This window comes from Mirounga angustirostris, unplaced genomic scaffold (genome assembly GCF_029215605.1).
Source record: "Mirounga angustirostris isolate CCGP_5_RB_7025 unplaced genomic scaffold, mMirAng1.0.hap1 SCAF_10, whole genome shotgun sequence".
In the NCBI taxonomy this organism is placed as follows: domain Eukaryota; kingdom Metazoa; phylum Chordata; class Mammalia; order Carnivora; family Phocidae; genus Mirounga; species Mirounga angustirostris.
In genome coordinates this window covers 126818292-126843000 of record NW_026991718.1, presented here as the reverse complement: position 1 = coordinate 126843000, position 24709 = coordinate 126818292, and the positions used below count along the sequence as shown (strand labels likewise).

General features: G+C 50.2%; 1 protein-coding gene across 2 annotated transcripts in view; it reads left to right on the top strand.

Annotated features, from left to right (window-relative positions):
- The window catches only part of PTGIS (prostaglandin I2 synthase), a 46407-nt gene extending 21899 nt beyond the window's left edge, over positions 1-24508 (top strand). For both annotated transcript variants that reach the window (XM_054510157.2, XM_045885942.3), the window contains exons 5-10: positions 972-1123; positions 8172-8353; positions 15882-16050; positions 17045-17226; positions 18590-18741; positions 21148-24508. In XM_054510157.2, coding sequence (XP_054366132.1) covers positions 972-1123; positions 8172-8353; positions 15882-16050; positions 17045-17226; positions 18590-18741; positions 21148-21292 — 982 coding nt within the window. In that variant the 3' untranslated portion in view covers positions 21293-24508. The remainder of the gene's footprint in view (positions 1-971; positions 1124-8171; positions 8354-15881; positions 16051-17044; positions 17227-18589; positions 18742-21147) is intronic.
- The last annotated feature ends 201 nt before the right edge of the window (positions 24509-24709 follow it).

Here is a 24709-nt window from a genome sequence, read left to right as displayed (position 1 = left end):
CCCACCACATGGAAAAAGTGAAAACCTGTGGTTTTTCTCCCAGGACCGAGGCCAGTGGGGCTGGGCTCTTGGAGCAGTTACAAATGGCTGGTGGTGAAAACATTTTCTTTAAGAGCATTCCTGTGGGCAGTGTGTGTGTGCGTGTGCACGAGGGTTCATGCTTCCTCCTGTGTCTCATCCTTTGTCCATGCCCCGCCACGCCCTGTCCTTCCTGCTCAGACCCCCAGCACCCTTCAGGTCCAGCCCAAGCTTCTCCCCACGGCCACCCAGGCCCCTGCCCTGCCCTGCCCTGTGTCCCTGGCCTTGCCAACCCCCTGGCTGTGCTCCGTCCTGTTCCCTCATATTCCAGCTCCAGTGCCTAGACCAGTGACACCTGGCAGCTCTCTGACCAGACCATGCTTGCCCCCTCGGCTCTGAGCCTTGGCCCAGGATGTGCCCTTGGCCCACACCTCTTCTCTCTCCCCTTCTCCCTGCTCACCTCAGACCCTGCCTCCTTCAGGGAGCCTGCCCTGACTCCCTCTCCAGGGGCAGTAGCCTCTTTTCCTGACTGGTGCCTCTGTCTTGCCCTGCTGTCCCCTCAGTCACTCTGTAATGGCCTCATCAGCCTCCTCACTGCTCTTCAACCCTGCATCTCCTTCCTGGCTCAGGATGTTGCCCTGAACCCGCCCCCACCCTGTGCTCTTTGTACTCTGAGCCCCTCCCCATATTCTGAGCATCGGCTGATAGGTCCCTTGTTCCCATTCCTCTACTACCTGCTGTCTGTGTCCCGCATGAGAGGGGCCACTCCCTGAGGGCTTGAGGGCTTTATTTTCTCCACTGCTGACTCCCTAGCCCAAAACAGTCCGGCATAAAGTGGGAAAAGCAGGTGCTCATTAGCTGCATGCATGAAGAAAAGCTTGTAGGCCACTGTGGGAGGGTTTCACCAGGTGTGTCCAAGGAGGACCCCCTGACCCACTGTTTGCCACCTGCAGAGCTGGCTACCTGACTTTGTATGGAGTCGAAGCTCTGCCACGTACCCAGGAGAGCCAGGCCCAGGACCGCGCCCACTCAGCTGATGTCTTCCACACCTTCCGCCAGCTCGACCTGCTGCTCCCCAAACTGGCACGTGGCTCCCTGTCAGTGGGTAAGGACTGTGGGGGGCCATGGTGGGTGGTGTGGCAGACAGAGGGACTCAGGGGGAGCCCACACACCAGCTGAAGGATCACAGACAACCTAGGAGGAAGGACAGTCTCTCACCCTGGGAAGCAGTGAGATCCCTGTCACTGGGCATATGCAAGAACACAGTGGTGGGGGGTAGGGCTCGAGCCAGAGCTGGGGTTCCTGGTAGATACAGCACATCTGCAGTAGGGCCTGGAGACCTCATTGTGGGGTTTATTTATTCTATTTTTAAAGGTTTTTAATACTTTTTTTTCCTGAGGCATAATTTTCATAGAGGAGAGCACACAGGTCCTAAATGCACAGCTGAGAGGTAAATCTAAATGCTTCATGTCCTTTCCCACTCAATATCCACCCCACAGAGGGAGCCACCGTATGGGTTCCTTTCACCTCAGATTAATTTTACCTTTCTTGAGCTTCCCATAAATAGGATCAGACAGTGTGTGCCCTTCTGTGTCTGGCTTCTGTCACTCAACTTCTTGTCTGTCAACTTCGGCCTGGTTGCCGTATGTATCAGTAGTCTGTTTTTGTTGTAGCATAGCATTTTGTTAGAGTGAGGTACCATGATGTTTGTCCGTCCCCTGGTTGATGGATGTCTGGGTCTTTCCCAGTTTGGGGCTGTTGTGAATTAGGCTGTCCTTGTCCATGTCCTTTGTGGCACACGTGCCTTCATTTCTCTTAGTTTTGAGCCTTCCACTCTTAGGACATTGATCTTGCATGTTGAAGGAATTGTTCCGCCACTTAGCATGTTCTTATGGAACCCCACATCTCGAGTATTTCCACTTGGGTTTGTGAAAATCCACCCCATTTATTTTTGTGGCTCCAGAGGGGACTCAGTATTGGTAAAGAGGTTCTGGCAGGATTCAGTACATGGGGCCATGGGAACCACTGGGCTGCACTGTCTTCTGGCCACTGTGTCTCCAGCTACCTAGTGAGAAGAATCCCCTGGGGCCCTTGTTAATGATACAAGTCCCCAGGCTCCATCCCCGTCCAGCTGAATCCAAGTCTCCAGGGAGGCCAGGAAACTGCATGTATGACAAGTGCTACAGGAAGTTTGAGAAATAATGTGCGTCTTGGACTCAGACACTTGTGGCAAAACCTGGATTCAGATCCCTACTGGCAGGCTTCAGCACTGATGACTTTGGGCAAGTTACTTAACTTCTTTTTGCCCCAGGTCCTTTCTCTGGGGGGCAGTTGAAGGGAGTGATTGAGACAGACTCTCAGCTCAGATGGCTCGAGATGGTTTACTGTATCCTATATATTGTCCCTGTGCCTCAGTGATCTCATCTATAAAATGGGGAGAACAATAGGGTCTTCCTAAAGGGTGACTGTTAGGAATGGCTGAGGTAATAAGAAAAAACACTTTTGTGTTGAGCACTTTCTATGAGCCAGATACCAGGTTAAGCGTGATCTCATTCAGTGCTCTCAACAGCTCATGACCCCATTTCCTTTATGTAATTTTTAAAAACCAAACTTTAACACATTAGATTGTTTAAATTAAGAAAAACATTCTCGGGGCACCTGGGTGACTGAGTCAGTTAAGCATCTGACTTCAGCTCAGGTCCTGGGATGGAGCCCCGTGTTGGGTTCAGTGGGGAGTCTGCTTGTCCCTCTCCCCCTACCCCACTCATGCTCTCTCTGTCTCTCTCAAATAAATAAAATTAAAAAAAAAAAAGAAAGAAAGAAACATTCTTGTGGCTAACAATTCAAAGACGTAGACAGTAAGAGTAATAATACTTTCCCAAGCCCAGCTTCCTGTGGAAACCAATGTTAACATGCTGGTATATATCCCTTCACACTGTTTTATAGGAATAGAGTATTTTACAGATAGAGACAAATATACATATTCAGAGTGTCACTGTGTATTTCAGAAAGGGATTATATCTATTGTCTGCGATTCAATTTTTTTTTTTAACCTACCACTATAGCTGTGTATTCTTCCCTGTCAATACAAACATCTTCTAGTGGTGTCAGCCAATGCAATTAGATAAGAGAAATCAACTACTGGTTATAAGAATGGGTAAAGAAGAGGTAAAACTCTCCCTGTTTGCAGAAGATCTGACGCTATGCTGGGAAAACCCCAGGAAATCCATGGTAAAACTAACTCAAACAAAAAAGACTCTAACGAAGTAGAAGGATATAAAATCAACATGCAGAAGAATGGAGACATCTTTGCAGCTCTTGCTTGCCAGTATTTAGGCAGCCTTCCCCCTCCAGTGGATATTTATAATTGTTTTCTTGTTTGTGTGTGTATGGTTAGTATAGTGTTTCATTGTACTTGTATCTTCTCTACCATCTGGTGATTTTATTCCTCTCTGACAGTTTCCTGGAAGTGGGTTTGCCACCTCGAAGGGCATACACATTAAAATTCTGGTTCCCTGCTGCCACATCATTTCCAAAGCCATGGAGCAATTCATAGGCCTGCCCGAAGGGAGGGAGTCTGCTCATTCCCCACCAGATGTTATCAGTCTTTCTATTTGTTTGCCAATCTGATGGGCAGGGGCGGGTAACTTGTTGTTTTAACTTGCATTTCCCCACAACCTTGTCAACAAGCAGTTATCAGCCTTTAAAGCCTCACCAATCTGATGGGCAAAAAAAGGGCATCTGGCTTTATGGGCCTTTCCCTGACCACTGTGATGAAACAGCTTTTCGTGTTTCACCAGCCCTTTGCTTTTCCTCTCTGTGAGTTGCCTCTTGGCATCCTTTTAGAAACAACTCCTTGTATCATTGAATCCTGCCATCAAGGCTAACAGGTTGGCATTATTATACCCATTTTGCAAGTAGGGAAACTGAGGCTCAGAGAGGCGAAGTCATTTGTCAGGAACACAGCTGGGAGGTCGCAGAGCCAGCAAAATGAAAACTTGGTCTGATTGCAAAATCCTGTGTGTAAAACACCTGACAAGGCAGCTGACACATCCCAGCACCAGTTGCTTCTCCAGGAAAGAGTGGTTTCTCCATTGCTCTTTCCTCCATACGGAGGCTACCAGGGACCCTGGGTCATTCAGGGAGCAACTCTGGGCCCTGGATAGGAAGGCTGCATTTTCCAGTGCGGGCAGCAGGTGGCAATGTCGGGGAAGGTTTCTCATCTTTGGGCTCGAGGCTGGTGGACAAAGCTCCCCAGACCTTGTTGGGCTTGTGAAGAGTGCGGCCTCTTTGGAAGCGTGATTTGGCAGAACCAATCAAAACAGAAAGGCTCATTCCTTTGATCCTGAACTTCCACTACTAGGAATTATCCTAGCTCATGTCTAGAGGTGCACAAAGATATTCATTGCCCCATTGCTCATAATAGCAAATGCAGCAAACAGCCTAAATGTTCCCCAGCAGGGACTGATGGAGTAAATTATGCATTCACATAGAGGAAAACTGTGCAACTTAAAGCAGAACGGGATATACTGTTATAGGATGAAATCTATTATGAAAAACGTGTAGAAGAGTGGGTATATTGTGAGGTTTTTTATTTTAATTTTTTTCCCATTTTACTGAGCTATGATTGACACATGACACTGTACAAGTTTGAGGCATACAGCATAATGACATATATAGTGAAAAGAGCACCAAAATAAGTTTTGTTAACATCCCTGTTTTGTAAGAATGTGGGAACATGTATAGATTTTTACTTCTCAGGAGGCTGAGATGAGATGATGATGCCCATTTGAACTCTTAGAGCAGCTTGCTTTCTTTTTCTTCTTTTTTTTTTATACCAGGTGCATGCATTATTCCCCCCTGCACTATTAAAAATACAAACATATTTTAAAAGAAAATTGACCATTTGGGGGACCCTTAGATCACTGAGTCTGGTGCTTCTCATGCAGGAGGGAATTGGGGGCAGTTAAATAGAGCCCCAAGCTAAATATGCTGGAATGTTCATTTTACTGGATTATTTGGGAGGGGCCTCTTTTCTTTGAATATTTTTTTGGGGGAAAGGCACTCTTATTTTAAAGGCACAGAGTCTAATGCAAAAGTCTAATACATCTCAAAGGGAAAACGTAAGACTTTAAAGATATGTCCCTCTCTGGACTGTGCCCCCAGGTTCCTAGGGAACAGATGGGCTTCCGAGGAAAAACCTGAGAGCTACTGTAGTCTGAGCCCCTCGTTTTACAGATGGGGAGACTGAGGCCCAGAGGTAGACAGGGCCTCAGCCAAGGCCACACAGCATGGGAGGTCTGGGATTTGAAACTAGTGCCTAGCAGTTCTGAATCACAGCACTCATGATCCCATGAACTAGGTTGCCTCCATTTTATAGATGGGGAAACTGAGGCTCAGAGATCCAAATTATTTGCACAAGATCATCTTTCTTTCTTTTTTTTAAGATTTTATTTATTTATTTGACAGAGACAGAGACAGCAAGAGCAGGAACACAAGCAGGAGGAGTGGGAGAGGGAGAAGCAGGCTTCCCGCTGAGCAGGGAGCCCGATGCGGGGCTCAATCCCAGGACTCTGGGATCATGACTTGAGCCGAAGGCAGCTGCTTAACAACTGAGCCACCCAGGCGCCCCCAAGATCATCTTTCTAAGAAGGAACAGAGCTAGGATTTCTACCTGGGTCTCCCTGGCTGCGAACTCTGTGTTCTTTATTTCACAAATTATTTCCTAATTATAGAAAGAGTACGTGAATATATTCTCCAGGGACTAACAATTTGCTAACATTCAGTAGCTTTATTTAATAATATAGCTACTGTTTACTAGGCCTGTCTATGCCTGGCATTGCTCTCTCTGCTTTATAGGTTAACATATTCAATTCCTGCATAACCCTTTGCATGGGAATTCGTTATCCCAGTTTACAAGTGTGAAAACTGAGGAGTTGAGAGGTGGGGTGGATTTTTGTTGTTGTTGAATCGTTGGAGTTCTTTATATATTTTGGATACTAGACCCTTGTCAGATGCATGATTTGCAAATATTTTCCCTCATTCTGCTGGTTGTCTTTTCATACTGCATTGCTTTTTAAAGTCATCCTGAAAAGTTGTGTTGACAGTGATATTCAAGGTTTATAGCTCTGCTGTCAGACCTCAAAGAATGCCAGTCATTTCCCAATCCGTGTTCAATTTCTCTGTTTCCTTTAGCCATTTCATCAGATAATTCTTATAAGCATCCAGAATGAGCATCGACCGGGGGCACTTCAACAATTCCTATACCCTCCAGTCACCTGCTGAAACTTTCCGCTTGCCCAGGTCCCACCCCCCGAGATTCAGGCAAGATTGTTCTGTGGTGGGACCTGGGCATCCAGAGATTTCAAAGCTCCTGGGTGATTCTCCAGTGCCCCCAAAATTAAGAAACACAGGAAGATAATGTAGTTGATGAAGAGTTGGGCCCATTGCTTTAAATTGAGAAGGATATCACCTCAAAGGGTCTAGAGGTTGAAGAAGAGCATACAGAGCATATCATTTGAAAATGTAATTAAGATGCTTAAAATATATGTGTATTTTAATATAAGCCTAGCCTACATTTCCACCCTTTCAAATGCCCTGTAAGATGCAGCCCAGTTTAGGACCATTGGAGGGATGGGTCTTCCTGAAACACTGCTTTGTGGTTCCAAACAGGCAATAACAAAGTTTCTAGTGCTTGGGAACCTTGTAACAATCCAAAGCAACATCCGCTTTTTCAAGGGGTGATTTCGGAAGAACCAAATCTTTTTTTTTTTTTTTTTTAAGATTTTTTTTTAAATTTATTTATTTGAGAGAGAGAGAGAGAGCACATAAGAGGGGGGGAGGGTCAGAGGGAGAAGCAGACTCCCTGCTGAGCAGGGAGCCTGATGTGGGACTCGATCCCGGGACTCCAGGATCATGACCTGAGCCGAAGGCAGTCGCTTAACCAACTGAGCCACCCAGGCGCCCAAGAACCAAATCTTTTATTTGCACATACGTTTGTAAATACAGCACCATCTTGTAGCATTAACACACCATATAAATAATAAGCACCTGGCTTCACACCCTCAACGGTCTGCCCTTGTGGGCCCATCTGGATCTGTCCCCGGTTTCCACCGCGGCGCGGTGCTCCAGAGCATGACCTGCCGGTGTTTATTTCATGGTGATATCAGCTGGCAATCTGAGGGCCACAGCTGACCTTCAGAGATGCTTTTGCGGCCTGCACAGTGATGCACAGTTCTTGCTCAGATGCTAACCTTAAAAAACAGGGGGAGGGGGCGCCTGAGTGGCTCAGTTGGTTAAGCGACTGCCTTCGGCTCAGGTCATGATCCTGGAGTCCTGGGATCGAGTCCTGCGTCAGGCTCCCTGCTCAGCGGGGAGTCTGCTTCTCCCTCTGACCCTCCTCCCTCTCATGCTCTCTGTCTTTCATTCTCTCTCTCTCAAATAAATAAATAAAATCTTTAAAAAAAAAAAAAACGGGGAGAGTCCATATGAACATCTGGATTTTCATCGTCTTCTGAAAACTCAGGCTCCCGGCTGTGCTGGGCCAAGTTTGTCTGTCAGGCCCATGGGGCTGAGAAGAGGCCACCCCACCCCTCCTGTTCCCCATGGCCCCTTCCTGGCCCTCCTCCCTCATGTACCTTCCCTGCCTTCCCCGGAGGTAGTGGAGTATGAGACCCCAGGCCCATCCGTCCCCACTTGATGGCAGTTAGGTTATTTCCCAGTGTCTCCTGAATGCCGCTGTGCTGAGTCTGCTCGTAGATGTCCCCCAGGGCGCGCGGGCTGGTGTTGCTTTGGGATCGGACCCTGGGAAGGGAGAATGCCGCTCTGTGTTTTGTGTTCCTTCCCCTGCCGCGTAAGAAGCACCATTCGCTTAAGGCGTACTGACGGGGCACCAACGGTGGGCCAGGTGCTGGACACACAGATACGAATAAAACCGAAGAGGCCCTTTACTCCTGTCCCCTGGCGGCAGGGAGGACGGGGAATAACAGGTCAGCATTCAAAGGCCCTCCCTGGAGCCTCTTTCTCCAGCCCCCACCCCCCCAAGGAGTAACACCCACCAGCAGACCCTTGGCCTCAAGGGACATCGGCTGGGTGGCCCCGGGCTGGGGCGGGGGGGATCTATAACCCCCACCCTCTGTGCTCTGGCCCCATAGGGGATAAGGACCGCGCGTGCCAAGCCAAAGGTCGCCTGTGGAAGCTGCTGTCCCCGGCCCGGCTGGCTACCCGGGCCCACCGGAGCCGCTGGCTGGAGAGTTACCTGCTGCACCTGGAGGAGACAGGCACGGCGGAGGCCATGCAGGCCCGGGCCATGGTGTTGCAGCTCTGGGCCACACAGGTGGGCGTGGCCGTGCGGGGGTGGGGGGGCACGCAGGTGCGGCTGTGCACGTGAGCGCCTATGGGTGCTGTCGGGCACATGCCCGCACGCGTGTGCGTGGGGGTGTGCGTTTGCGAGTGTTTGTCCGCACGAGTGTGGGCACGGACACAGACCCAGTGGTCAGTTCCCTGGCTTTCCAGACTGTCAGGCCGTTAGCACGAACAGGATCGTTCATTCAATATTCAGTTGTTTTTTGAATTTGGAAGAATGGCAAACTGAGAGAAAAGCTGTGTGAATAGCTTAATAGACACTTGCATACACTTCACCTTGATTTCCCAATTTTGAACATTTTATCGTATGTGCTTTCTCTCTCTCCCTCTTGCCTTCTCCTCCTCCCTCTGTCCTACTGTGATTATTTTACTGAACCATTTGCAAATAAATTGCAGACATCATGGCTCTTTACCCCTCATTTACTTGGGCATACATTCCTGGGAGCAAGAATTTTCCCTTACGTGACACAGTACAATGATCACATTCAGGACAGTTAACCCAGATACAGGATCATTAGTTAATAGGCAGTCTCTATTCCAGTTTGGCCAGTTGTCCCAGTAATGTCCTTTATGGCTCATCTTGGTCCGACAGCCAATCCAGGATCACATGGTGCATTTAGTCATTCTGTCTTTTGAGTTTTCTTTAATATGGAACAGTGTCTTGCCTTTCATTGTTTTTCATGACCTTGACATTTTTGGAGTATGCAGAACAGTCATTTTGAAGAATTATTTAAAAGTTCCTTTGAGTACTTCCCATAGGCCTCAAAGACCTGCTTTTGTTGCTTGTGTTTTCGCTGGCTGTGGGGGTGGGGCAGACAATCAAAGAAACACATGTATAGGGTGATATTAGATGTGGATATGCAGGATGTAAAATGGAGTCATGAATAGAGAGATCCTGGGGGTCTCCTGTAGCCCAGGGGGTCGGGGAGGCCTCTCTGAGGAGATGTTTGGTTGATAAGAAAGAGCTGAAGTTGGGAGCTTGGGAGGGATGTGGGAATAGAACTTTCCAAGTGGGGAAAACTGCAAGTGCAAAGGCCCTGAGGTTGTATCATACCCAGTGTTTGAGCAACAGCAAGGAGTCGAATGTGGCTGAAGCAGAGTAGAGAGGGGGCGGTGCTGGGAGTGAGGGAAGAGGGCCTGTGTGTCCCAGTAAGTAAGGACTTGGGATTTTTCTCTGGGTGAGGTGGGAGCCCTGGGAGTGTTCTAAGCAGAGGAGGGACAGGATCTGAGGAGAAAAGGCAGAAGCAGGGACACCAATAAGGAGACGGTGGTGGTAGGACCAGGTGGTGGCCATGGAGGTGATGAGGAAGTGGATGGATTCTGGAAACAGAGAAGACAGTGCCAATGGATGTGGTAATGGACCAGATACTGAGGAGAGAGAAAGTGGGGCTCAGGATGCTGCCTCTTGAGACCTGGTTCCTCTCCTCTCCTGGACCCCAGAGTCCCGCTCCTTCTGTTGGCCCCTCCTCAGCTGGGACTGCTGCACAGACTGATGTTTCTGGGTAATTCCCTTCCCATTGACTTGCAGCTTATTTTTAGTTTTCTCTCAGAGCCATTAACTGTCCTTGCAGGCAAAGGCTGACAAGGGGCAAGGGTTGGGTTTAATCAACAGTTGGGGCCCCATTAGTGCCTAATAACATATTGATGGGCAGAGACTTGGCATTCCAAACTGCCCCCAGAATCCCTTGCTGAATGACCTCTGTCAGCAGAACTGGACGCTGGCTTGGGGGCTTGAGTGGCAGAAAGCCTGGGGAACAGCCTTTGGCGGGGCCAGGAGAACTGAGCAGGACTTGGGGACAGGACATCCTCTGACTCTGAGTCGTTGGCAGCATGCAGAATTCAGGCAAGTGGGAAGACACTTCGAGAGCTCAAGTCTTGAGAATAGGGCCAAGATGCTGAGTAGCCCAGTGGTTTCGGGCGCAGGCCCTGTGATCAACCTGCCTGGTTGTAAAACGAAAATGGCAGTCCCTTCCTCAAGGCGCTTTGGTGAGGAAGAGAGGAAGGAATGATGCAAAGCCTGTAACCTGCTTGGAGACAACTAGAGCTCAGGAGACATGTTCAACAGATATTTAGTGAGGGCCCACTGTGTGCTGGGCATCATTCTAGAAGCTGGAGATAGAGCAGTGAGCAGACCAAAGATCCCTCCTCTTATGGAGCTGATATTCTGGGAGAGAGCAATTGATAAACAAGTAAGCATATTAAAATATAGTCAAGTTCTGCAGAGAGAGGATAAAGCAGGGGAGGGAATAGCAGAGGGGAATGAGGAGGGGCTGCTTTATATAGGGTGGCCAAGGAAAACCTCACCAAGAAGATGGTATCTGAGCAGAAACTCAAAGGAAGGGAGGGAGTGGGGGAGCCATATAGATACATAGGATGAGGGTATCTGAGCAGGGGACACAGCAAGTGCAAAGGCCCTGAGGTGCGGGGATGAGGATGATGAGAGAGATAGCAGGTGCCAGACCATGCAGGGCCCTGTGGGCTTTGGGGAGAACTTTGACTTTTACTCTAAGAAAGGAATTCTTTGAGGGCTCTGAGCAGAGGAACAACATGGCCTGCCATCTGCTTTAGGGAGATCATTCTGGCTACACTGCTGAGAATCGGCTGTAGTGAGAGAAGTGGAGGCAGGGAGACTAGAGATGAGGCCACTGCAGGGTCCAGGCAAGAGAGGATGGTGCTGGACCAGGGTAGGCGCAGAGGCCCAGAGGGTGAGTGCGTGCGTTCTGGACTGATTTCCAGGTTTAACCAACAGAATTTGCTGTTGGACGGGACATTGAGAGAGGGCTCCAATGAGGATGCCTCCAGGTTTTGGTCTAAGCAACAGGAAGGATGAAGATGTTGTTAACAGATGCGCAAGATGGTGGAAGGGGCAAGTCTGGGGGGAGAAAATCAGAGGGTTGGTTTTGGGTGTGCTGAGTTTGAAACGGACAACTGGGTGGGAGGTGGGGGGGTATAGCTGGAGTAAAGAAGAATCTGGAGGGCGCCTGGGTGGCTCAGTTGGTTAAGCGACTGCCTTCGGCTCAGGTCATGATCCTGGAGTCCCGGGATCGAGTCCCGCATCGGGCTCCCTGCTCAGTGGAGAGCCTGCTTCTGCCTCTCTCTCTCTGCCTGCCTCTCTGCCTACTTGTGCTTTCTCTCTGTGTGTCAAATAAATAAATAAAATCTTAAAAAAAAAAAAAAAAAAAAAAAAAAGAAGAATCTGGAGTTCAGGGTTAAGGCCCAGGGGGGAGATGTGCATTTGGGAGTTGGCAGCCACCGGACTGGAGACAGTGGGGGCCTGGGTGGTTGGAGAAGGGACCAAGCCCTGGGCCTCTGCAGCTGTGGGGGTCAGGAAGATGGGGAGGAGCCTGCCCAGGAGACTGAGGAGGAGTGGCCAGGGGGCTGGGAGGGGAACCGGGAGGGAGGCCACTCAGAGGCCAGCTGCAGAAAGAGTTCCACAAGGTGGCAAATGGTGTAGCTGTGATTGCTAGTGTCTGGTCGGAGTGAAGTCAGGAGTGATAATGGAGGGGTCAGCAGAGGCTCCAGCATCCAGGGCCCTAGAGGGCCACCTGGTGGGCTGAGATCCAAGGTCCAGGCCAGGGAAGAGGCTGGCTCTGAGGGCACCAGGTGGGCAGAGAGAGGAGTTCATGAAGGCCTGCCCGGCAGGCCCGCAGCAGTCCAGGCTCCCCTCCCAGCTCTGAGCCTTTAGGCAGTGGGTGACCATGTTGACCCTAAAAAAAATTTTTTTTTAATCATAAAAAGTGAAAAGAAAGATCATCTATGATCTCCCATCCTTCAGCTCTGCTTTCTTCTGCGGAGGCTCCAGCCCCAGATGGGCTTCCCCAGATGGTGGCAGTGAAGGCCACCAGCGGCTCCCGGCTGTTGGGCAGTCCCTGCGGAGGAGGGCTTCTCCTTCCCTGGGATTCTCACAGAGATCCCAAGTGTGGTGCTCACTGGCCCAGCCGGGGTCACGCGTCCCCTCTGAGGGCATCACTCAGAGTGGCCCAGCCTGGGTCACGTGGCCACACCTGCGGTCTAGGGGGGGGTGGGTCAGCCCCAGATGATCAGAGTGAAGTGGAGGTAGTTCTTCGAGGAAAATGGGGCTGTTACCCACAGGCAAGGGAGGGAATGCGGGGCAGGCAGGGCTGCAGGTGTCCCCCACTCCTACGACTGTGTGGTGAGGTGGCCACAAGGTGGCGCACAGGAGTCTCCGGGACCTGCATCCCGCACACCTTGAGCGCCCCTGGAGGCCAGCTGCCGCCATTCACAGAAAAAGTAGAGCAGAGGACAGGTGCTCCTGGGGGAATGGACTTTGGCTGCAAGGGTAGAGAATGAGGCTAGATGGGACATGTCCTCCTGGGTAAACTGAGGCAAGGCCCTATGGGAGGCTCAACTTCCAGGATAGTGAATTGAAGATCTCTCTCTTTTTTTTTTAAGATTTTATTTATTTATTTGACAGAGAGAGAGATAGCGAGAGCAGGAACACAAGCAGGGGGAGTGGGAGAGGGAGAAGCAGGCTTCCTGCGGAGCAGGGAGCCCGATGCAGGGCTCGATCCCAGGACCCAGGGATCATGACCTGAGCTGAAGGCAGACGCTTAACGACTAAGCCACCCAGGCGCCCGAATTCAAGATCTCTTGTAGTGGTGTGATCACATACACACATGCACACTCACACGTCTGGGTGGTTGGGTGGAAGGCAGTCTTTGCCACTTCCCTAACTTGCCACAGCTTTTTCCTGAAAGCAGAGATCACTGAGCAGCCTCGAGTTCCCTGCCCACTTTGTAATTAATCAGTGGTGGCCCCCATCAGACTGTCTGGTTGAGATAAAATGGCCCTTGCACTGAGTTAACGCAAGGCTGAATTATTTATCACTACACTCCCCTGGCTATTTAAGTGATGGACAGCAAGTGACCTTGCTTGTCTCTGCTGGAGCTGAGGTGCTGGAGGAAATCTCAACAGTGTCCAAGTTCCCTCTTGTTCTCGAACAGGGTGGGGGAGGGAGAGGAAGAGTGCTGGGAGGGAAACCACTTCTGAGCACCTACTCTGTGCCAACACGTGGAGGTCGCTTGTATCCAGTCTTAGTCTCAGGGGACCATTGTGGAACCCCAGGAGTGAGCATGTTATCCCCATTTTACCAAGAGGGAGGTTCTTTTTTTTTTTTTTTTAAGATTTATTTATTTTAGAGAGAGAGAGAGTAGGGGGAGGGACAGAGGGAGAGGGAGAGAGTCTTAAGCAGACTCCACACTGAGCACAGAGCCTGAGGTGGGGCTCGATCTCACAACCCTGAGGTCATGACCCGAGCCAAAATCAGGAATTGGATGCTTAACCAACTGCACCACCCAGGCGCCCCTCGAGAGGGAGGTTCCAAGACCGGGAGTGAGAAGTGACTTATCCAGAATCACAGAAAGAGGGGAGTTGGGATTTGAACCCAGCTCTGCCTGGTCCAATCCAGAGTTCTGCCAGCCCACCTCCCGGGCTGCCTTGGGACATAGATGTTTATTTGACAAATGCCATTGAGCCCGTGCTAGGTGCTGGGCCATGAGCAGAGGCTAGGGAGTGCTTAGTTTTCCTTTTCAGTGAAAAGGATGATAACAGTGCCTGCTTGAAGGGAGGATTGAGAGAGGAAGCTTGGCACCTCCTTGGTGCCGAGCTCTCAGTAGCTAAAGAAAAAAACCAAAATTTGTGTCACCATCATCAATGCTCTGGTGCACTTGTTTACTACCTTTTTCCGAATGTTTTCTTCTGTGATGAAGATCGTGCAGTTTTTAAAATCCACGTTTTAATTTTACCTAATATGGTGTCATGAGCTTTTCTCCTGGTCATTGCAGATCACCATAAAGATACTCATTTTTGTTTTGCTTAAAAATACTGCCTCCAGCGGCACTTGGGTGGCTCAGTCGGTGAAGCGTCTGACTCTTGATTTCGGCTCAGGTCATGATCTCAGGGTCGTGAGATCGAGCCCTGTGTCGGGATCTGTGCTCAATGCGGAGATTGCTTGAGGATTCTCTCTGTACCTCGGCCTCTGCCCCTCCCCACTCTCTCTCTCTAAAAATAAATAAACCTTAAAAAAAAAAAAGTACTGTGTCCATTAAAAAAAGTCAAACAGTTTAAAAAGACATACGCAGTGCAAATCAGTACCCACCCCCTGTCCTTCCAGCTTCTGTCCCAGAGGCTCCTTCAAGAGCTGGTCTGTGCTTCTTCATATGATCCCTCTTGAAAAGTACATGTAAGTGGGAGCACAGTGAACCCCTGTTCCACGTCGTGCTTCCTGCATCTTGGCTATAGTCCCGTCAGCACACACACGGCTGCACAGTCACTGCCTTTTAACGACTTCCTGTATCATCATCCTGAGGAGGGATCATCCTGTATCTCATTGATCTATTGATAGACATTGAGATTGCTTCCAATCTTTTGTTGTTACGTCAGCCCTGCGATCAGTATCCTTGTGCAAATGTCCTTTTGTCTGTGTGCGATTATGTCTGTAATAGAGTTACTGGGGAAATATGATATGTAATGACTCTTAACATCATCAAGACTGGCTGGTGGACAAAACTCTTCCCCCGCAGTCGAGGTGAGTTGGTATTCCACCCATGCCTGGAGCTCATTTCAGGGAACCCCACACACGGTTTAGCCACATGCTAAATACCTGAATATTAAAACAGTTCAGCTAAGGCTGAAGTCTGGGAGCAAGAAATTTTATCCATTTTCCTAATTACTGAACTATTGGGGATTTTTATGTAATTTTTGTTCAAGAAATTATGAGCTCTCCCAGTCCCCATTGGTTGTGGCTTCTTTGTTTCATACATACACAGTACTCAGTTATTTGGAAGTAGATGTCCAGATGTCCCATCAGTTTGCTATTGCTGTAGACCAGCCAACCACAAAAACGCAGTGGTACACACTGAGGGGCATTTATTTACCTCATGGGTCTGCGGGTCTGCTGGGAGTCAGCTGCGCTAGACTGGGCTCAGCTGGACAGCCAGCTCTGCCCTGTGTGTCTCGCGTCCTCCTCGTGGGACCAGCAAGCCAGCCGGGCAGGTGGAAACACGCAAGGTCTCTTAAGAGATTCATGGGGCTGGGGAAGTACCCTCTGCCTCTGAGATGGGAGGGAGTGCCAAGTCCACGGTGAGGGGCGTGGGTACAGGGAAGGGTGGAGAATTGGGGCTAAGGATGCAGTTACCCTCAGATGTTAACCATAATCTTAACTGATACGCCTTGTTCCTACTTCTGACCTTCTTTGCCGATTCGCTATGAAGATTACCTGTGCGAGCTCAGATCAATGAGTTTGCTCAAGGTCGGGGATGCCAAGAATAGCCCTGAAATAGGCATTGGGCTACACCAAAGCCCCAGAGCACATTTGGGCCATGGCCTGAGCTGAAGATAAACATGAGTCATGCCTAGATGTTTGGCAGCCGTGGGAACCTCTGTGCCTTGGCCCGGGCTGTGTCCGTGGCACAGACCGATCAGCTCTCGCCCCAGGCCTGCCTTCTTGGTGGTATAACAGGGGCTCCTTCTCATTGCAGGGGAATATGGGTCCTGCTGCCTTCTGGCTTCTGCTCTTCCTCCTCAAGAATCCCGAGGCCCTGGCGGCTGTCCGTGGAGAGCTCGAGCAGCTCCTCTCCAGAGCGGAGCAGCCCATTTCGCAGATGACCACCATCCCCCAGAAGGTTTTGGACAGCATGCCTGTGCTCGGTGAGAGAGGCAGACTCTCCAAATTAGCCCCAAAGACTGAGTCATCGTGGGCACCCTAAGTCCTTCCCAGCATGGGCTTCCACAAGTCCAGGGTCCTTTGGCATCCTCTGACCTAGGGTCTCCCTAGACCTCCTATCTTCTTAGACCTGGCATCTCTATGCCCCTGTCTCAGCTGCCCAGGACTCGTGGACTCAGTAGATTTGCGGTTGCCATCGGCAGAAAACCTCACTTAAACTGGCTGACGCAGAAAAATGACTTTTTTTGAGGGCATTAACTAGAAAGTTCAGAGGATATCTAGCCTCAGGCACAGGTGGACCCAGGTGCTTTAACAACATCATCAGGACTCAGTACTCGCTCTCTCAGCCCTGCTCTGCTGGGTTGGCTCCAGTTCCAGGCCCACAGGATGGCCACCAGCAGGTCCAGGCTGATATGCTGTCAGCCCAGGGAGGGTGCGCTTCTCTGCAACATTCCTACCCAAAGTCCCAGGAATGTGTCTTATTGGTTTTCTTTGAGTTATATGTCCACCTTGAACCAATTATGGGGTTCAAAAGGTTGGGATGCTTGGATTGGCCAATCACACAGAGCCCATGGAATTGGGAGTGAAGTCAACAAACAGCCCAACCTCTGAGAGTGGGAGAGGGGTGATCCCCAGAAGAAAACCAGGGAACTATTTCCAGATGGGAAATGTTAGCTGGGCAGACAGAAACAACCAGTATCGATGGCCCTGCTCCCCCGTAGTCTCTTCTGATATCTCCCTGGCTCCTGTAGTCCCTCACAGCTTCTAGAGTCAGACTCAAACCCTCACATCCAAGGTCTGAGGACCATAGTAATCGTATCTCATCACTTGGCCTTTTGTCGCCTCACTGTGTGATGGTGGGCAAGTTACATACCCTCTCTGAGCCTGCTCACCTTCCTCTATAAAATGAGAGTTGGGGCTGGCATTTTAGTGTGTGAGGGGACAGCTGCTGACCCTTCCTGGTACCTGCCTGTGCAGATAGCGTGCTGAGTGAGAGCCTCAGGCTCACCGCTGCGCCCTTCATTACCCGGGAGGTTGTGGTGGACCTGGCCCTGCCCATGGCAGACGGGCGGGAATTCAGCCTGAGACGTGGAGACCGCCTCCTCCTCTTTCCCTTCCTGAGTCCCCAGAAAGACCCGGAAATCTACACAGACCCAGAGGTAAATTACATACTAGGGACCATGGGGGAAAAAATCAGTGGCTTTGGGACTAGCCAAATCTGAGTGGCAGCCCACTTCTGCTCTTTGTTTTCTGTGTGACCATGCCCAGATTCCTTCACCTGTCTGTTTTCTCACCAGTGAAATGGACCTCATAATAGCACCTGCCTCACAGGGTTGTCAGGAAGATTAAATGAGACTATGTAAGAAAGGCCTTCACAGTGCCTGGCACACATGGAGTGCTTTGTAAGCGATAGCTGAGTAATTTTCCTTTTATTGGAATGTTACAATGTCAGCTTCTCAACACTTTTCTCTCTCCCTGGACTTTGAGATGGGTCAAACTTTCACAGTTTCTAACAGATTTGGGTGCTTACCCTCTGCCAGGACCTATGCTGTATATTCATCCATCCACTCACCCATCCATCCCACCCATCCATCCACCCCTCCACCCACCTACCTATCCATTCACCCATCCATCCCACCCATCCATCCATCCACCCACCCATCCATCCATCCACCCACCCATCCATCCATCCATCCACCCCATCTGTCCATCTGTCCACCCACCCACCCACCACCCATCCATCCATCCATCCACCCACCCACCCATCCATCAACTCACCCTTCCATCTCTCTAACCACTGGTCCATTCACCTATCTTTCCACCCATCTTTCATTCACCTTCTCTATGCCCAAGCCCTGTGCTCAGATACAATCCCCCTTACCATTCTACAATGTAACCAAAGGAAATTGGCATCCTCTTTTTTTAAAATAAAGTTTTAAAGTAATCTCTATACCCTACATGGGGCTTGAACTCATGACCCCGAGATCAAGAGTTGCATGCTGAACTGACAGAGCCAGCCGGCCACCTCTAAAAATCATTTTAATTTTTAAATTTTAAACTGCCTAACTAATATATACTTATATAGTAGAAATATACAGACACATATGTTTAAAAGTAAAAATCTTCCTTTATTCCTATTACTCTCCAGTTCCACAGACTTCCCTAACAATGGTTTGGAGGGTATCCTTTAAGTTAGTTTTATGCCTTTACAGATACACGACAGACTCACACACATGAAAATATAGGTGTGTGGACAGGATCACACAACACATGCTATTCCAAAACTTGCATTTTTCACTCAACAGCCAGTCTAAAAAATTCTGTGTGAGCGCACGAAGAGCAAGCTCAACCTTCTAAATGGCTGTCATAATTTTTTAACCAATCCCCTATCGATTGGCCTTTACACTGTTTTCAGTTTTTCCCTCTTATAAACAAGACTTCAAGGAACATCCTGACACAGTTTTCTTCGGGCATGCGTGCTCTGGGCGTGGAGTCAGAGAATGGAACCCCTTCCCGTTTCAGGTATTTAAATATAACCGATTCCTGAACTCTGATGGGTCAGAGAAGAAAGACTTTTACAAGGACGGGAAACGACTGAAAAGTTGCAGCCTGCCATGGGGAGCTGGACACAACCAGTGCATGGGGAAGGCTTACGCCGTTAATGGCATCAAACAGTGAGTGTGGGGGCGGGGGGGTGCTGGTGGGGGAGGCACCTGCTCCAGCCCGTTGGCACACGCCTCCTCTCTGGAGACCAGGGGTTCTCAGCCAGGAAAATGGGCAGAGGCTCCTGCCCACAGGTCTGTTTATTTGTGTGTTTAAAAATGTGTGCTAACTTTTAAGAATCCGAAGATCTCACATTTAAAAAAGCCAGATTTCTGGTCTCTTCTGAAATAATCAGACCTGGCAGTGAGCTCTTCCCTCCAAACCTGGTGTCCAGATACTAAACACGGGACATTCGGTGCCGCTGGCCGTTGCTCTCTGTCTGCAGCTGCCGGGCACGTTCAGAACCCCTCGGCAGGAACTGGCCAAACGTCATTGTTCCCTCTTGGTTATTTTAATGGCTGTGCACTCGAGTGCTTTATAAATTCTCTTCCCTGGATCCTGAGAGCCTTGGCCCCGGACCACAAACAGATCCGGCCAGGGTTATGACATCCGCCCTGTCCTTCTGTCCTGCCCCCGTGTAATTGTAAGCTGGGTCACCTGCTGTGCCTGGGTCCTCAACTGTCCAGTTGGGGTTACTGATCATACTGTATCCCAGGGGTGTCAGAACAAAGGAATTGAGGCTTGCAAAGTACTTAAGCCACTGCCTGGCTCATTGTAAATATCTAGTAAGTGCTAGTTATTACTGTAATTACTAATAATTAGTGATTACTAATATGCAGGCGTTGTGCTAAGTGAATGGGCACATTACATTAATCTATTGGTCTCCGCTTTCTCAGCAGTGAAATGGAGCTCCTAATATAGCCAGTTCTGCCTGAATGCTTCAGGTGACATTCCTAAAAATCACGGCCATGTGAAACCACATGATAAAATCCACAGGGATTGTGGGGGAAATGGGGCTGGGGCCTGACAGACCAAAAACCTCCGAAGGGACACATGCAAGATAAGAACCCAGGGGCAGAGATGGTCGTACAGGCTTACACGTGTTTCGTGGCTGAGAAGTACTTAGGTGCTGCCGTAAATATGGCTCTTCACTTTGAAAACCACCTGAAGTTTGTTTGTGGAAGTGGGCGGTGGTGGGTTGCAGCTGTGCTGTGAAGTGTGGAAGGAGGGTCCCCTGGGGGCGCACGAGCCACCCCGTGAGCCGAGCTCGCTGGTGGCTGGAGTTTAGGTGCGCACGTGCGTGGGTTTGTGGCTTCCCACTTAGTGGGTCCAGCTGGGTGCGGCTTAGCATTCTCCTTGTGCTTCTCGCACACAAAACACGTGAGCAAATGGGAAATCTGCCTGAGGCTTCCTTGGTGCCCCAATACATCAGTCACGTTGGAACAGACTCACGTGTTCAAAAGTGTTGCAGCAGAACTCACTGCGGGTATTACCTCATAACGTTTTTGGACAGATAAAAAGAGATCTCGGATACTAAATGCTTAGCACAGCGCCTGGCACCTGGCGTTTCAACACATTCATCAATTTCTCGTTATTTGATCTCCGCTCACTGTCATGCAACCCTGCCCGGTAGGGGTCAGTCCATTACTGACCCTAGAGGTCAGATCATTTGCCACCATGATCACGCACCTGGGTGAGGGGAGGTGCCAGGATCCACATCGAGGTGTGGGTACAGAACTCCCCGCCCTGTCCTGTATAAACTCACTCTCTAGCATCCTAGAGCTTCAGAGCTGGGATGGACCCATCCTACCTCTTTGACCAGGTCGGGAAACTGAGGCCCAGAGTGGGGAAAGAAACCTGATGAGGGTCAAGAGGCAGAGCTGTGTTTGCCCAGCTCCGCTGTCAAGAGCGTGGACTTTGCTCCGTCCTCGCCTTCCCGCCTTGAGGCAGGGGCGCCTTTTCCCAGTCTCAGAGACAGCCACTGGCTTCGCAGCGGCCCTGACCGGAGCAGACAGTAAGGGTCCCAGGAGTTGGGTGGGGTGCAGGGGGTGGGGAGGGCTCTGGTCTGGGGGAGTCGGAAAGGGTCACTGATGCTGCTGTAACAAACGACCCCCAAATCTCTGGCCTGTGACAACTCACAAAGTGGGTTGTGGGTGTGGGAGGACCCCTGCCTTCCACACACAGACTCAGCGACCCATCTCCCCGCTCCGGCACCCTGGCACGAGGTACACACAGCCATCGGGCAGAAAGCACGCCGAGGGCCTCATGCTGACCAGGCAGCCTTTGGTGTGGAGTCGGCCCTTGTCACTTCTGTCCAGCCCCACGGCAGAACTGGTGGGTGGGCCTCCGAGCCACAGGGGCTGGCGGACGGGGAGGAGCTTGTGGACTTAAGCTGTGCTCTTGCCCTCTCCTTCTCCCACTTTCCCCGAAGCGAGGCCTGGGGTGACTGGGGAGGAAGCCATTGCCTTCCTGCCTTATTCCAGAGAAGCCCCCCTAGTCTTCCAGTGCCGCACACGTTCAACACCATCTCTCTGCAGATTCGTGTTCCTTGTGCTGGGGCACTTTGACCTGGAGCTGATCAACCCAGACGTGGAGATCCCCGAGTTTGACCTCAGCAGGTACGGCTTCGGGCTGATGCAGCCGGAACACGACGTGCCCGTCCGTTACCGTGTCCGGCCATGAGCTCCGGGAGCAGATGGGGCTCCGCACACGTGCCTCCACCCACCCTGCCCCCCATCACCCAACTTCCTGTGTCTGTTTGTCCTGGGTGCAGGAGCTTTGACCGCCCAACGGGGCCAGCATGACTACTTTGCTGATTTTTTTTTTCCTAGAAGGCTGTGTCTGGGGAGGGGACCGAAGGCAAGCTGACAGGAGGGGGATGGAAAAGGACACAAAGCTCTGTGAATTGTCTGCGACTATGGTTGAGTTCCAAAATGAGTCTCTGCTCCTAGCTCACCTTGCTCTCCCCGCTCCCCCCACCCCCATGATATCCACAAAAGCTGGGGCAGGCAGGGCAGAAGCAGGAGTCCTTAAAGCTCTGCTGTGCCCCACCTCCCCGAGGGGCCAAGTCCTTGCCAGTGCTGTGGTCCAGGCCTTAGCCAGTCAAACCAGATGCTGGCCATAAAAGAGCCAATCAGGACCACGCAGTGTATCTATTAAAATCAGCTGTGTCCCCAAATTATTAAACTAGCCAACACCAAAGGAGTCCCTTAGAATCTCTCCTCCCTAGGTGCCATATTCACTAGACACTTCCCTCATCTCTCCATTCACACTGATGTTTGAGAAAATTCAGGAAGGTTTTCCCAAAGGCTGATGCGTTCAAGGTACAGATCATGAGCCCCCTCCAAAGACTGGGCTCTAAGGAGTAGAGTTCTTTGTTGTAGACATATGGGCTCCAGATGGGAGAGCTTTCCCAGTGTCGAGACTCAAGTAGGGAATAAGAAAGACAGTCCAACAGGATGGTCCCAATGGAAGGAACCAGCCAGGGCTCCTTGGAATGGTCAAGCCAAAAAAAGAGGTGTTGGTTTTCTACATTCTAGCTTGGAAGCTCCAGCTGTGGTATATGATCCATTGGCCGACCTGTTTTTTTGGCCTATGCTTATGAAAAAATACATTAGTTGTTACCGTGTCATCTGTGGGAGAGTTCATTTAAAATGTCCAGCTTCTCTTGAAAATTTGGAAGCTCTGGCCACACTGGGCCCATATTCCCAAGGGCAACTGTTGGCCAGAGCTGAGCAGCTGCCCACTTCCTTACCCAGGGATGTGCATTCTGGCTCACTAGGGTTTCCACTTGGTGGAAATTTTTCTTTCTGCTTCTCCATTCACAGTCCCTCCTGGCCCTTGAAGGCATTCCAGTTTGAAAGCCCTGTTCTAACTCTTAGAAGTGATCTTGTAGGAGGTGGTAGGAACCTACTAATTGGTCCTTGGACCAGTGGTGCACCCTATCCTGGATGCACCATCCTTCGAACAAAGATCAAGGATGAAAACTTGCCTTTGTGTCAGCTTTAGAAAAAAACAGGTCAAAGAGAAAAACTGCGGAAACCTTTATTCTGTTAAGTACTATTACTAACATTAGTCCCTGTTTATTGAGGACCCTCTAAATGCCTGTGACGGGCACAGTGGATCCAGTATTTCTGCTTCTCACAGCATCTGTGAAGAGAGGACGGTTATGCCTTCTTTAGAGATGAGGAAATGGGCTCAGAGAGGTGACGTGACTTGGTAGGATCTGGCAGAATTATTATCCCAGTAGCACATGGTAGATGGGCAGCTCTGCGTTCCTTGGGCTCAAGGGAGGGGCGGGGGGTGGAGGGCCAGTTCTGTTTCACGTTGGAGAGCTGACAAAGCCAGAGGCACCCATGGCTGGCTGCGTCTCACGAGACGCAGACATGCATATGCACGCATAGCTCGGTCCCTGTAGCTTTAGCTGGAGGGAGGAGAGGACCTGAGATCTCTGAACATTCCAGGGGCCAGTCTCTGCTCAGAGCAGCACCAGGGCTTGGGGGCTTCCCTGGCCCCCAGCCTCCAGGCACCCCCAGGATTCCCAGACAGACACTGTGATTGGCAGGAGGCAGGGTATCCCCAGGGAAACCCATCTTCACGCCTGGGTGACCCCCGCTGCCGCCTGCTTCTTAACTCTGCGGGAAATCAGGGTTGGCAGCCTTCTGTGGGAGGATGGAGCCTGTTTCCATGGCAACCGTAGCTGCCTCCTCCTGCCTTGGAAGGGAAGGAAGAAGGCTGGCAGAAATAGATGCAGGAAGATCTCGTCGAGCAGGGCTGTACCCCGGTGTGTGGGGGGAAAAGCCCTTATGACTTTGCCCCCCTCCAAATCAGGGCTGCCCTGTCACTGGGACTAGGTTCTCACCCATGTTCCCTAAAAGGCCAATTCCTCTAAAAGGTGGCGCCTCCATGGAACCACAGACATTAGGAAGAGATGGTTCTCCCACCAGGCAGCCCCAGCTGGTACCAGAGATCTTGAAGAAGAGCTTGGGGGGACAATGCCTTAAACCCTCCCTTGTTTTAATCTTTCTTTTTTCCTTTCCCCCACCCACCCTTTTCTTCTTAAAAAAAAAAAAATCAATATAAGGTATAGAGTAAAGAGGGAAAGATGAGTGTGTTAGCTCCTTGCTGCAGGTTAGTTAAGAAGGTACCGGATATCGTTGTATTTCTTCATACTTTGCTTTAGAACCACAAAATTGCAGGACACATGTCAGAAATGCTCTTAGGTCGACCTAATGAAGTGTTTCCTCTCTGTCAGCATTATTGTTATTTTGTTTGTGCTCTATTTTGTATTGTTGTTTACCAGGTATTTTCTTTTAAAACAGACTCATTCTTTAAACTTTAAATTTGCTTAAAAGGGGAACTTTATTCCACTGCTGCCATTAAGGGACAACATGTATCACTCGCTGCCAAAAATAGAAAGTGGCTGTGAAAAATACATTTGCTGGGGGAGGGCCTCCGGGCCCCTGTCGCCAAGGCTCAGAGCCTGAGCTCTGTCTCGGCTCTGTTACAAAATGAGACAAGCAAGCAATGCAGGGGCGGTTAGAGCCAGGGCAGCACCACCTTGAGACTTTCGAGACTTTCTCCTTGACCGTCTGGGGCAGGAGGAGGAGTAAGCTGCTCAGCGCAAGTCGGAGCTCCTGCCTGGCCGGCCCCGCCCACAGTGAGCTGGGGACGGCCCACCTGCCCATCCTCCGGATTAGAGAAACAGGCTCTAGGAGTTGAAGTGTCTTGCTAAAGTCCTTGATCTTGGTGTGTGTGTATGTGTGTGTTAGTAAACACAGTGTTTGGGGAGTAGCAATGATTATTATGCCTTGCTGTTTTAATAAAGAATTCTATTTTCATATAATCTTGTTGAGCGGAAATGTGCTGAAATGTATTAAACCATCCTTGTTTATGGAACTGCCTCTGAGTGTGATTTAGGTTGAGAGTCGGCCATGTCCGGAATGGCAAGGGTGGTTTCTGGGAAGAGAGGCACAGACGACCTACTGTGTGCCGACTTTGGGACAGGGCCTTTAGAATCCAGTCGTACCGCCAGCATCCCTCTGTATATTATTGTCCATTTTTACAGATGGAGAAACTGATGGTCAGAGAGGTAAGTGG